At 37.0% G+C, this 15,212-nt stretch overlaps 1 protein-coding gene across 6 annotated transcripts in view; it reads right to left on the reverse strand.

Annotated features, from left to right (window-relative positions):
* Positions 1–2,495: 2,495 nt before the first annotated feature.
* ENAH (ENAH actin regulator) overlaps positions 2,496–15,212 on the reverse strand; it is an 87,401-nt gene continuing 74,684 nt past the window's right edge. For 3 of the 6 annotated variants that reach the window (XM_048937926.1, XM_048937928.1, XM_048937930.1), the window contains 5 exons: positions 12,598–12,664; positions 10,777–10,836; positions 6,964–7,042; positions 6,516–6,573; positions 2,496–5,519 (listed from right to left, as the gene is read on the reverse strand). In XM_048937926.1, coding sequence (XP_048793883.1) covers positions 5,482–5,519; positions 6,516–6,573; positions 6,964–7,042; positions 10,777–10,836; positions 12,598–12,664 — 302 coding nt within the window. In that variant the 3' untranslated portion in view covers positions 2,496–5,481. The remainder of the gene's footprint in view (positions 5,520–6,515; positions 6,574–6,963; positions 7,043–10,776; positions 10,837–12,597; positions 12,665–15,212) is intronic. The other 3 variants (XM_048937927.1, XM_048937929.1, XM_048937931.1) reach the window with 1 other exon arrangement.

Consider the following 15,212-nt stretch of genomic DNA (forward strand, 5'->3'; position numbering starts at 1 on the left):
TCGGGACCGGAATCCTCATGAGCCCCTCTCTATTTCTGACTCTTTAGCATGTTATCAGCCTGCAGGACTGAGAGCAGCGGAGAGCTTCTTCCATTAGAAACACAAAGATTATTCAGTAGAGATTGTAAGGCACATCATTGGCCATTTTTTTTCCCTCAGATACGAGCATCATACCCTGGCAGAGACAAAGTTCTCAAGTTTCTCATCTGCTGCAGCCTCAAAGCTTTGTGGCAGTGACAAACTGCCATAGACCATCCACAGACCCATCATCCTAGCAAAGTGAGGAAAGCAGTCTCCTCTCAAAAAGGTCTTCCCAAAAGAAGGCCCTCAATCATCCATTAACAATACAACTCAATCCTTTACAAAGGTGATGTAAATCTTCCCACCTTTGAGACAGAGGTTTGGAATACTTATCCCTAACCGAGAGTAAGAGGCTCAGTCATGAATATATAAGTCATCTGCTCTCCTTTTCCTGGTGAGTCACCTCAGCTTGTGGCATAATTGGCAACAGTAACTTTACTGCCGAGTTGAAAGCTGTCCAAAGTCAGGACTCAAGGGGCTCCAGCAGGCACACGATACTGATAAAAGAAATACACTTAAGAATCTAAGCATGGGATGATCATGGGAGAGCACTTCCAACTCTACTGTGCTTAAGCAAATGCAGAACAGAAATGCTGTCACAACGGTAAGTGAAAATGTCTGACCAGGAACAGCTCTAATACAGCTGGGAAGGGAGGAGATGGTCCCTGTAGCTGAACAATTACTGCAGTAATCACTCGTCATCTTTCCTACTTCAGAGTTTACCAAGGTAGGACAGAAGGTAAAAAAAAATACTCATTGAGTAAAATTTGGGACACCAAAGCTTCTAAAAGTTAGAAAAGGCATTTATGTAACACCTGGGATCCACTTACAAAATGGAGGCAATTCCACAAAGCTCCTTGATTTCTGACATCACTGTGCCGACCTGCTACCTGAAGGTGCTGATTACCAGCTAACAAGCAGGCACTACTCCTGGGCCTAAGCTTTTGCTGAGCTTTCAAACAATTTAGGAACTAAGCCCTATTTCCTATCTCAGACAATTACAACAAGCTATACTTTTTTTTTAAAATTAAGATTATAAATCAACTTTAACATATTGCCAGTCATACATAAATTTCAACATTCTTAGGTGACCATCCCCCAAAACTGAAGTAAATAGTTAAGTCAAAATCAGCCCATATGAATGTCTGACAAAAGAAACGCTCTTTCAAATGTGTAAAAGCAGTAATACATGTGACAGTCAGACTTCTCCCCCCTCCATTAAGACCTTCTCAAATAGCATGTGATTTAGATCATTTAATCCTCAGTGTCTCCATATTCCAAAGACAGTTCTTAAACAATTTCAGTGAATGTTAACTGAAGTAATATGCTCTGGCCCCACTTCCACTGAAATAACTTTTCTTTTTCATTTGCTCTTTACCAAAAACCCAACAGTAAGAACTTATGAGGTCAGGAAAATATAGAACCGTTAAGCCTGTGTACAGGGATAGCTTTGGAAGCTTTTTCCTTGCTCCCCAACAGCTTAGTTATATCCACCTACTAGAAAAAGAGGGCATCTTCTCATTCTGCAAGCTTTATATGATTGTTATTGAGATATCCTGGCAAGAATTCTAAAAATGTTATAGTGTCACGATCAGCAGTATAAAATGTCATAATCATCAGTTTGATTCAGACCACTTTCTCTATTTCTACAGTATGCAACATTAAAGAACAAACATCATACATCTCTAGACACTGATGGACGGATTTCACAATAGCATTCAGAAATTTAAATGAGGAATTGTATGAGTGTTGCTGAAAGGCCACCCCGGTTCTATCAGACTGCTTTATCATCCAGTGACAATTTTACTAAAACAAAGAAAAAACCACAAACAAAAAACAGCTCAACCCTTTAACAGCTGTTACAGTTGGTGTCAAATATGGTGCTGGCGTCAATGTTTGCCAAAGTTGAATTACCCCATTTATTTATATCTTGTACCTCGCTGCAACCAAAACCTCTTCACGGGACTTGTTTTACCAGTACTGCATTGAAACTGCATTTTGACTCCAACTCCTGGTGAACGAGGATGACCTAAAACCAAGCTGAAGGACTGAATGATGAATATAACCACCAAAACAAATGTGTTAACACTCCAGAAATTATCATCAGCCTTCCCTTTCCCTTCCCTCCAAATTCTCTGCAGATACGGAGACCAAACTGTGCCATGTTAGAACAAAAGTAAAATCCCATGGAAAATGAATTGGAATTTATGAACATTATCATTCATGAACGTTACAGTCCCTGCAGTTACACACTCCATGTAAGGTATTTCATTTTCTTTATCAAATCTTCCAAAGGAAAGGCAAAAATGAGTGGTGAAACCAAGGATTACGGAATCAGCAGTCAGTAAAGTGTTTGAGAATTTTAGTATTGAACATAGGAGATTCTTCCATGAAGTTCCATAAAGAAATGTGGCAACGTGTATATATTGCAATTTTATTTCATTCGCTCAAACAAAACGTTAGCATGTAAGAAATTTAAAATGACACAATATGGTAAAAATAGCAGAGAATGAACTGAGAAACTAAAAAGAAGGTAAACCTAAATGCATGAAAATTCAACATTCATTAGTGATCGTCTTCAGTTTTCGATTGACACTTGATGCTTGATAACTTTTTAAAACAATGAACTGGAAATTATGACTGTCTGAAGAGATTTCAGCACCAGCACTAAGATTTTTACATTCAGTTTGTTTGTGGTTGACTTGTTAGCCACTTGTATATAGTACAGGTTTATCACAGATTAGATCACAGTGTTGAGGAAAGCAATGCTTTCCTGGAATCAGAAAGGATCCCCTAAACTGTCCTCAGTTTAAGACATCCATTATACAAAAGCACAGAACCACCACAATATGGTTATCAAAGAACTTAGTTACCAGTAGGCAAAATAACCTTAGCTTCTGTAGCTCATTTTCAATACTGAAATCTCTGGAAATGGTGCAACTGTCAGTATGACAGGAAATGTTTACAGTAATCTTTAATTCAATCAGATTTTTTGGAAAGAACCAATTCAGCAACTTGGGATCATAGAAAGTATGTATGTAGAAGCAGCACGAAAGAAGACATCTGTTCCTTTTCTTTTGAACAGAAATCATGTTAATTTTAGACCAAGGCACAAAACGTTTAGTGCATAAGCCAGTTCCTTGCACAACCTAGTCGCTTCTCGTTTAATTTTGGACCACTTATATCCATTCACACTATCCCACTAAGCTACTCCTCAGCTCTCCTAAAAACAAACCCAACATGATTTCTGACAAGGGTAACCTTCCCTAATGCTGAAAATGTCCGTGTAAAACAAAGTTACAATAACAAAGATGAAAATGCCTCCTCGTATTTTGAGAAAAACAGTACTTTACAAGGTCACTACGGGTTTGTTTCTTTTTAACGCCTCCAAGAAATGCATGCAGAAAAACAGTTTTTTCTTCTTTTAAAAAATGGTTTCATGAATTGAATTAGGCAATATTTCCACTGTAGTCTTCTCTCAGGATTTGAAAAAAAAGAAATGTTTGGAGAAAAAAAATCCAACTTAAGCTTTTCTAAACCAGTAAGTGCTGTTTTGCTTTGGTGTTCAGCACTTAAGACAGTATGTCATCAAAAGCATTTGCCCATGGGATGGAGCTGCACATACTTTTATGCTGAAACATTATTCTCCCCAAAAGTCGCAAGTAAACTTTTGTTTCAGATTAGCACAGATCACAAAGCAAACATGGCACTGTTACGGCTCAGAAAAACTGACAGTGCAAAGGAAAGGGGAAGATTTCGATCCGCATTATTCTTCCAAAACACTACAGGTCCAAGTCACAGGAATTCTATGCCACCAAAGTGCACAGAGTCAAAAAAAAACAACCTGAAAACCTGGGGAAACAGAAGGGCGGCATCCTCCCTGGGGAAATGATTCTCAAATTACTGACTGAAACCAATGGTACAGCACTGCTGTCTTTCAGTTTGGATTGTGTGGAGCAGCTGTTTTTGTTGGTGGTGGTTTTGGTAGGGTTTTTCTTTTCCCTTCTTTTTTTCTTTTGGAAGGAAGGTGGCAGATAAATTAGAAGGGGAGATCTACTGTGATCTGATGCTCCACATTTCTAATGTAACTAACTGCTGTCTTGTTTCATTAACCAATCAGAAAAGGAGTGTCAGAAAACAGTGAAGCAGAGAGTCATGGTAAAAAGGTAAAGAATCACGCACTTGTACAGGTGCATCCTCAGTAATTTAGATGTTTAAATGTTTGTTCTCTCATCAAAAAATGAGTTAGATTCTCATGGGAGTTTCAGAACCATTATGGAAGTGTTACTGAATTTCAAATACAAAACTGGAAAAAAAAAGATACAAAAAAGGACTAAGTACCTGGTTCCATTAACATGGTTACTGATAAAGTCACATTTTCCTCATTATTACACATGCATGTAAGATGAAGAAAAAGTGTAGAAAGTAATAAAAAATGTGTCACCTTCCCCCTCCCTCATCCCACATTTTTCTGGGCATAAATTAAGCCTTAAAAATGAAAAGGCTACTTAATATCTGTGACATGCAATTTTTTTTTTTTAATTAAAAAGCTGTGTTGTGTTACATTACAAAAATGTCCACATGCATAAATCTAAAAAAAGCCCAAAAATCTACTGTAAATCTACAACATACTAATGATTTACATTTGACTGCTGATTTGCTTTATGTAGAAGTCTTAGATTTGGTAAAGCATTGTAACAATGTAGGAAGGCATCTACATCTTTAAACTCTGGACTGCAATTGCTTTTTCTTTTTTTCCTATAAAATTGCATGAAGGCTAACTAGAGAGGCTTCCTATCATAAAGTTCCAAAATCTTCACAAGTGAACACTGTCTAGGTCATTCACTTACAAATATTGCCCTTTAAAAGTACATATTTCTAATTGTTCCATATTTGTGAACTGAACTTACACACATCTGATCTTTTTAATTATTCATGAAAACATCAGATATGATAGGAAGACAAACCTGAGATACATTTGAAGTACAACAGTATAACTTGCTAAATCCTTCATTAATAAAGAAAACCTCTCTGAAAAGCCTTCCCCAGCTTTTCCCTGTTGTTTTTTTTTTTCTTTAACAACAAATTCTGAAACATGTGCAATTTTATTTTGACATGAGTATACTTCAAAGCACTGTGATCTTGTCTGAAAGGTGTAGGAATTTCTGCACAATCATTACAGTAACCTTAAGACTCTTTTCCACCCTGCTGTAAAGGTCAGAAAAAAGCTGCAAACCAGGAGGGAAATAGCATATCACCAGAGTGATGCGTCTGAAGCTTTTCAGAATATGATGTTTCTCCCTCCTTCCAAGTGTCTGTTTCCATTTTCTTCTAACAGCTCACAAACGTAGTCAGTTTTATACCAAGTTAAAGAGTCACATCGGCTTAGTACTAGTCTTTCTATGCAGTATTCGACTTGCTCAGTTCCTGCCTGATCGCTACGGAGAAAGAGAAATGAACAAATCATACATTTTAAAACAAGGAAGAAAGTCAGCATACATAACTAGCTTCTTAAAGAAAGCTCAGCCTTCTAAAACAGTCACAGCAAGTGAATAATCATATGTAATGGAGCTTCACACGATGTGAACTCTCAGCTAGGCAGTGCCCTTCTCCAGTCTTCATTAACATTTTATTTTTCCATCCCACATCTCAATGGTAGACTTGCTGGAGATATCAAGAAGCACGAGTGTGGGCTTATCTGGTTTTAGTTTAATGAGAGCCTCTCTCATACTCAGGTTTAGTGCATTCCACAAGGAAAAAGAAATCTACACTAATGTGTTAAAAAACACCGCTACAATTGACGTAGTTTTATTTACTACTCGACTCATGGATGTATGGAATATTCTTTCTAAATGGTTTCCCATGACTACAGAAGACCACTTAGTATCATCTTCTAAAAATTAGAAATTGTGAGCATTCCTTTGTCTGAATCTTACGTTGAAGACTGAGCATGACAAGTGTAGAAGGTGGAAACACAGCCATTGTCTGCACGTTATCAGTTTTGAAATACACATTCCAGCAGCTGTGAAGTATTTTGATGATAGAAATAGCCAATCTACAATCACACGATACTGATAACTGCAAAGTATTCAAATACAGCACATACACAGAACACTTGGTGCCAACGCATTCTGCTTTTGGCACAGCCTTTGCCTTTTTTCCCCTTCTTTTAGTAAACTGTCTTGTCTAGAACTGCGAGCCCTTTTTTCCTCCCATATTTCCTCTCCCTGTTCCTTTGAGATGGTGGAGTGAGAGCGGTGCTGTGGAGTTCAACTAACTTTCACAGTGAAACCACCACAGGCACAATTGAAAGAATATCAACAGATAGCAAACTTACATTTACCAATACTTAATTCTCAGAACAGAAACCAGAAACAAATTAAGACTGCATTTTTATTTGCTCTGAGACTCAATGATAACAAACTGATACTTACCATCAATGAGTTCTTCCTTTAATTTTGTTAACTCCTTCCTCATTTCATCTAAAATATCCTGCGACATAAGAGTAACAGGTTAGCTTTCTAACCTTTAGTTTTCTACTAAGAGAAATTCAAAATAATTTCAGCCTTCTATAAGCCTTTAACCATTCTGAAATTTATATTCCACAATCTTACAAGTTCATCTCCCAAACCCGAAACATGCCTTCTTACTGCAGGTAAATTGAAAAGTAGATATATGTGTAGAAGTCCTATACACTGATTCCAGTAGTGCTCACCAAGAAAGAGAAGTAGTTAAGATAGAATATTGTACTAGCATAATTGCTAAATAGAATTTAAAAAAAACATGCAGAAGCAAATGTTCAAAGAAGAACAGGCATCAAGTTAGCCCCAGCCACAAACTGGAATGTGACATAATGAAATTGATTGCCAAATGCTGTCATACCTGCTTCAATCTGTCATAATCTAGACCTTCTGACTGTACTCCATTGGCACTGGGTTGCCCCGCTGTTGTAGATTTTGGTCTGCAGTACAAAAACAAATCAGTGAACTACTGGTCATTTATTACTGAGGCATATATAATTCTTCATCAAGCTTACTAATATTCATCCATCAAAGCAATATTAAATAATCAGAATGGAAAAAAAAAAAAGTGGAAAAAAAAAAAATCAGTTAGACCCAAAATACCACACAGAATGGGAATCAACAACCAAGAACATCTTCCACACACTGTAAATACTGATTACCGTAGGAATAGATTATTAGTTGAAAACAACAGCAGACATATTTCACTATCAGTGGTTTCTGATTTCTTATCACGTATGTGAAAAACCGATCCCCTTATCAAATACTTCTATCTTTCCCCTTTTAAACTGCTTAGTTATTTCAGATAAGGCTCTCTCCAAGAAGCATTTCCTCTAACCACTACACACCAATCTGCGAACTAGAAGCATGCTGCGGCATCACCTGCAAGAACAAGACTGAATAACCTCATCTAATTCCTTCTCTGAGAGGGTGCCTGGCTTCGAAATCTTCCTTTCAACCTATATTAGTTTATGAATCATTTTGTAAAGATTCCGAGAACACATATTTTAACAGCAGCAGGTCTAATCATGTAATATTTGAGATGTTCTCATTTTTTAGTCTATGGAATGTTTAGGTTACATAATACTCTGAGACTCTTTAAATTTGCTTATAGAGATCATTTTGCATTGTTAAAACACAGAATTCCAAAATAAAAGAATTATCAATCATGTCATTTCTGTTTTCCTGATCTCTTCCATTTGCCCAACATGCAACTCCCAAATTCATTACTTACTACGTTTTCAAAGGGCCTTGCATATGCAACAGCTAGGAGCAGAGATGGAAGCTAGGGGCTAACAGCAGGAATACAGAAAGGGCTGTCTAAAGCAGGGTTGAATGATGGTGCGGGACAAGAGGAAGAAAAATGTTCTGCCATCCTGAATTACTTTTTACATCCTGCCTAACAGTCTTTGTTAGTCTACAAAACGTTAAACGAAAAAGCATTTAGAAGAACTGCTGGCTGTTAATTTCAAGATGCTTCCCCAACATTAGAATTACTTTAGTATGTTATGTTTAAGGAAGGGTAAGTTGTTAGTAGAATAAACTGGGACCTATTCCATTGTCCTTATATGTAGCATCACTGAACAATAAAATCCTGGTCTAAGCCCAGTTTCTCATTCAGAAACTTCAGGAGGAAACAGGAGGAAATCAAACACTGCCTTTTTCAAGACTTGTTGCTTGTGCAACCTTATTTATTCAGGTAGAAGTTGATCAGGCACAGCAAAAAGATAAACCAGCAGGAAAGGTACGGTTCTGCAGCTTATTTTCTTTCACACACTTTTTCCCAGAATACAGCAAAACATGATGAACACAAGCAGCATATCCACTTCTTCAAAAATACCTAATTAACAAATAATTTAGCTAGCAGACAAGCCGTGCTCTCACTCAAGAAAAAGAAGTGAACCTCTACATTTTTAAAACAAAATCAATACCTTCAGGTGTCACTTGCTACAATGGAACACAAAAGTTGCAAGACCTAGCACTATTCTAATACAAATTCATAGCTATCAACTAGTACTGGTGACAGGACATTTCACATTTCTACACCTGAATCCATTCACGCTGTTAAACAGAAGTAAGAACACCAGTGCAGCCAGGTCAGTGATAGACATCTCTCAGCAGTTTTGTTTATTTCATGCTTATTTCTGTGCCCTGAGAAGTTACTTATGTGCAGTTTAGAGGCACCAACTCTGGAGAAAACTGCCAACAGTCAACCGAACAAAACAGAGTCAGCAGAAGCAGCGTTTAACTGCTCCTCCACTGCTGGACTTTGCAGTAAGGCAGACAGATGCAGGAACATCTTTGTTGTACCAGCTCTATTCCTCAGGTGGGATCAAATCAGAATAAACCTAAGTTGTAAAACGGACACTGCTAACGTTACTCGACTTGAAACACACTGAAATGAAATATATGATCCAGTGATTAAGATAGAAATTGAAAGACAATGTAACTTTACAGTAGAAACAACTGGAAAAGAGATTTCACCCTGTAGCCACCAGAAGATGTACAGTGTGTGCTAATGCTATGAAAACAAACCACAGTTTGAAATCTTTTACAAAAATCTCTAGGTGCTGACAGTGCTAAGTTTCTTATGAAAGAACTCCTTGCTAAAAAAAAATAAAAATATTTATCTCTCAAGATGGGAACTTTGTCAGTTGATGCTTCATCACACATCTGACTTTCAGAATACTACTTCTGTGGTTAATATCTGACAGTTCAAAGACTGTCTGACTCCAGATAGAACTGCATGAGCTTTTCAGATTCTTGGTATGTTGTTGCTGATGATTAGCTATCATTTTGTTCCCATATGCAACAATATTATACCATTTACTGAACTAGACTGAAAAACCCACCACAATAACAAAAAATCCCCAACAATCCATTTCCTCCCAAATGCAATCAAGCAACAAGGATCTACTACTCTTCTGCTCCAGATCTCCACAATAACAAGATAGATCTGCCAATTGTATGCTATCTGCTCCTACAAGCATCTGTAAGAGGCTCAATAGGTGAACATCTTTATAAACTGTCACTCAGTTGTAGGAACATATTCAACTTTCTCTTTCTGAGAAGTCTTGCAAGACTTCATTAACCAAACATGGAAGACCATAATTTGTAAACTAGTAATTACTTGTCAGTCAAATCTGCCTTCCCCCTGCCCAAATTATCCTTCTCTTCCTTCTGTTTGCTCAGAGGAGAGATGAATGGTGAATGCAGCTGCCATTAAGACAGACGTTAGCTATGAATACTAGCAAATAGAACATCTCAACCATTAGCCCTAAGATGGCTACAGAGCTCTCCCATGTGGTTTTTCATAGCATCGCCTAGCAGGACAGTGAAGCAATCTTCGTAGTCCCTAAAGCATCTTAAACCAAACATGCAAGATAAAGATGACATTCCGTGCCAACATGCAGAATACACCACCCAAGAGAAGTAGCTGGAAGTCGAACTTTTTATACAAAAGATGAAGTATTCACCACACTGAGTGCTTTGATGAAAAACAAAGCTGGAATATGACTGAATAATTTAAAGGGACTCTTATAAGAAGTTTAACTGTGGGAAGCTTTTAAAACCCAAAGGCTTTCAATGTCAGTATTTTATGATTACTGTCACAGAAACTGAAATTTACAGCTTAGAAATATACAATCCTATTTTAAAATGTGTGAATGGTTCCCTGAAAGAAACATTTTATATTTAATGAGTCTTTTATTCTTTCATGTGCTTAGGTCAGGTAAAAATCTATTTGTTACCTTTACTTAATCTGTGGCAAGCAGAAATAAAAAGTCACCTGGAAAATTGAATGCTATTCCCATATATCTAAACTAACATTTCTGAAAAAATATTCTCAAAAAATTCTTAATTCTTAATAAATATTCTGAAAAAATTCTTCTCAAAATATTGCAGGTTGCCCAAATCATGGCACACCCAACAGAAATTTATAACTTCATAGGTGAATACCAGAAATCCAGTATTTACTATGAATTCCAAATTGGTTCTCCAATTTGGCTGTGAAATCGCCTCTTTTAATCATTCCAGAAGAGAGTCCAACCAGATAGTCAAAATGTGAAGAGTGACCTAATAATGTGGTGATTACCAGTCGATGTACAAAAAGTCCAACCCTGAATTGGGGTAAATAACAGTTATTACAAAGTCTCAAGTCCCAACAGGATGATACCTGTTTAATGAATCATAGAACCTGTTCTCAGAAACGAGGTTTTTCCATGGAGATTCCCGTCTACGAGGGGGGGAGAAACACTACCTTAACAAGCTATAATAGAACTTCTTTATGTTCAGTTTTAAAACCTTGAATACAATGGAGTCTCATTATGTTCCAAGAGTTTTATATGGCATGTACCAAGAAATGTGAAAAACACATAGCTCAAGTCTTAAAAATCTGTGCTAGAAAAAAAGCCCTACTTTTAAGTAGGATAGTATCTATTTCAAAATATTTAGAACACTCATTCCGAATCACAAATCCTTTATTGTCTATTTGTTTGGAAGCTCTCAAAAGAAAACTCTGATTACTTGCCAGTAATCGCTGGCAAAGACCACACTCTCTTTGTTTAGTTCAGAAACAGGTTTTCTAGGCGAGCAGGTGAAAGATATTCCCTTTGTGGCAAGTTCTAAGTAGCACTATCCTTTCACTAATTAACTCCAGGAATTTTTAACAACCTGTTTCTCAAGTTCAGCATGTAAAAATAAAAAAGAGAATTTTGAGAATAATGCAAAGATAATTCAGAGAGACTTCTCTTAATACCTTTTCCTTTCCTCAGTTCCATGAAAGAGTCGTCAGCCTGGCACAGTAAACTAAGCACTGCCTAGAAGACTTTACCAGCAATTCTAAAATGTATGCTATGGCACCTACTGGTATGTTGTGACAGTGCTGGAAAGCAGTAACGATATTTGATCAACGAGGAATTGTTAATTTGAAGTGCTTATGGAGAATACATTAAGCAAGGCTCTGATCAGTCTGCATTCTATCAACATTTTCCATTGGGTGATGAAGACAAAAGCTAGGAGAGATTTTCTTAATGTATCTGAAGTAGTCTTGAAATATCTGTAATTTCTTCTAGGCCAGAAAACCTTTTAAAACAGACTAAGTAACCTCTTCATTTAACCAACTGAAAAAAACATCAGAGAAATAGGCTGTATGCAATAGTTTAATAGGAACTAAAGCTGTAAGGACAGGCCAAATGAAGATACAAAGATATTCTGACCTCCCAATGCAATCTGATAAGGAAAATTGCTCTATTTATTAATTGCACTGCTTTCCCTTCTATTGTATATACACAGAACCTACATCCAAAGACTCAAATCAGCAATGTCTCAAAAAATATGAAATCCAAAATACTCTCTCTAGGATTCCTTTCACAAGTTCTTTTTTTTCTGTAGTAAGTTTCTCCTCCACACAATGCTTTTATACCTTTATGTGTTTGAAAATAAAAGAGCTCTGTTAAAGCATGCAGGATGTACCAGCTTGAGGAATAGCTGGAAGAAATCAAGTCAAGGCTTGTAAAGAAATATAGCAGAGTGGACGTCACTGAAATCTTCAAGCTCAGAGATACTGTAAGTTACTGGACTATAATACACACAGAAACAGGAAGGAGAAAAGCTATTCAGTAGCTCTACTACTGAACATACAAATGATAGCACTGAACTTGGTTTCCATTGCAGGAAATTTCAGACTTAATGTAAGGAAATAGAAATAATTAAAACATTTGTGTAGACAAAGATAGCACAGCAATTGTTAAGTAATCTTTTGGCTTTTCACTTTTACTACCAAAATTTCACTTGTCAGCATTCCTCAAAAGCAATACTTCATACTTAGTTAACACTGCCAAAAGCAGTTTCACAGTAGCATTCTTCAACCCGTAGATCTTGCTTTAATACTAGTAAGATGATTCTTTTCCTGTTACTTCAGCAAAAGCTCTTTAGCAGCATGAGCAAGAACAGCAAACATATCTTTTTAGATAACTGCTGGTATGAAAAGGAGTACCTGGATATAACAGGTGACTTGCTTCCATTTACTGTATTTGTTCTTTCCCAAGGCTTTCTTGTTAGTTCTGTCAAAAAAAAAAAAGAAGATTAAACATTGCTGTCTTCTATTTATTGTATAAATATGTGAGAAAAGTAGCTGGCAAAGTCAATCTTCTGTTTGTTTAAAATTACACTGCTTTAGTTCCTCTACACTAAGCTATCTCATCTTACTTTAATCCTACAGCCATTTATGTTGTGGTAGCACCTTTATTTCTCACTTCAGCTCTAACCATTGTAAATGCCTGTTGAGTCTTAAACCAGCTGGAAGATAGTCTGCCTTACTTTATGTATTTTATTGCCTTAGATGTGAAACACTGAATTTTGGAACCATAACCAGTCAGCTCCAGATACTGGCTGAGTATGTTTTTAAACTAAGAGTTTTCCTAGCATGTTAACAAATTATGTAACAATAATTCAGTGTCAGTTTCAATAAAGCAACACAACTTCACAGAAACTAGAATATCTTTTGGCAGCAAGATATTTATTTACCAAAGTCTGTTCCTAAAAAAGATGAGTCTTGAGTTCCCATGCATAATTTCCTCTTCCAAAACAAGACTCAAAATTAACTCAATTTTAACTCAAAAAAAGTACATTTTATACATGGATCCAGAAAGCTATTAGCTTACCTACCACAACGTGATACTGGACAAAGTTTTACTGAGCACCTCTACTGCTGCATGGGCAGCTTATTCAATGAAGGTCAAGTATGCTGTTACACACTGTGAGACAGGACTTTTGGGCCTAGTCTACGGATGGAGTAATCTGTACTCAAGTTTAAAACAATGCTTCCTTCTTTATACAAACTAATGCTTCACTTTCCATTACAAAGCCCGTTTTTAGATTTTTTCAGCATCCTCCCCAAGAAACTTTGACCCATTCACTGAAATTATTACAGCAACATGAAGTAATGCGTGAAAGCAAGCTTAACTCAACAGTTTTGTTTCTCAACTCTGGACAGAAATAACAGCAAAACAGGGCAAACAGTTCAATTAAATACTGCTTATTGTGCATTACCGCACGGTGAATGAGATTTTTGCCCTTCCACATGACATAGCCGCAAACCACAAAGGTTTGATTTCTTATGGGTCAGGTTTTATTCCTTCAACTCTGCTTAAGCTGGGCAAATTGAGAGGTGTAAATATCTGATCTGTGTCTCACATAAACCAGGAAGTTCTCTTGAATTCCACAAAAACAATAAGAAGAGCATTTAAACTACAGAATACTACTTGAATAGTCTGTGCCCAGCCAACTACATGCTACAAATGCTACTAATAGGTCTCAGGCTTTATTGATTTGCTGTTCTGCGCTTCAGGACTTATCCTACCTTGGAGCTGTTTTTGCTGTATCTGCAAGATTATTTGAGGAAACTTTCACCATGGCCACAACCTGCCCAACGATGGGAATTATTACCCAGCTGGAATAGCAAAAGTATTCAAGTTTCACATGTCTGTAACCTCCTGTATAATTCTGAGCTTGTTTTGTTTCCGTTACTTAACATGTTTTAACTTACACAGTTGCATAAAGCTAAATAAAATGTGCTTACTCTCCTGCAAGGAACATAAAACTTGCAGAGACAGACTAACAAGTCTAATCAAGCCACAACTCTCCCTGTAAGCAACAGAAAAGAGTGCAACTCCTTACAAGAGCTAAGACATATAAAAATGCAGCCAAAGAGATCCAAGCTCAAAACAGCAGAAATTTCTCCCCTTTCAACATCATACTCCATGTGACAATGAATTTGGAACACTGGTAGCTCACAGCACAAGACATAGGAAAGGCAAGCTCAGCACCTAAGAGTAAATATAAGTTTGTACATAACAATTTCAATCATACTGTTAATGGTAATTAGACAATTACACAACTAGACCAAGCACTCACATGCTGCAGCTGAACAAACAGTAATTGTTTAATGTTTTAGCAGCCTGCTCAAATTAACACTAGAAGCACTGTCGTGACAGATCTACTGTTCAGACTGCTCAGCATATAGTTGATACAATGACTAGAAGGTTATCAATAAAGAAAGACTACATAGAGCATCTAAAATCACCACAGTTCATAACATTCCTCACTCAAAGATACAAAATTCAAAAATGATCACTGCTCTATAACTCCACCAAAAAGGGCAGAGAAAGGATTCATCTTCATGGTGGTATTTCTATATGTCAGTTTCACTCAATTCCTCCACTTGGCAGCCCCGATATTTCTATCTGTCCTCAAGTTTCTGGAAGTCAAACAAGCAAGGAAAACACCCTTCTTCCTTACATAAAAAAGCTCTTAAATATGTTTCTACCTTGTGGCAACAATGTGACTAGGTTTTTCCATTCCCACACTTCAGACAACAGGCTCCTCTGAAAGGTCAACTTTAACCATCATGCTAGCCACTACCACATTCTTATTCCCTCACCAATCCCCACTTCTGCAGCAAAACCCTTTCACCAAAGGCTCCTCTCCCAAGAGTAGACTCCTTTGGTACCATGACAAATTCTGTGATGTAAGGGAACAGGGACAGACATGGCAATATCCTTGCATTTAAATTCATGATAGTAGCAATGAACCTATTGTTCTAAAAGGCAG

Source organism: Lagopus muta, chromosome 2 (genome assembly GCF_023343835.1).
Source record: "Lagopus muta isolate bLagMut1 chromosome 2, bLagMut1 primary, whole genome shotgun sequence".
Classification (NCBI taxonomy): domain Eukaryota; kingdom Metazoa; phylum Chordata; class Aves; order Galliformes; family Phasianidae; genus Lagopus; species Lagopus muta.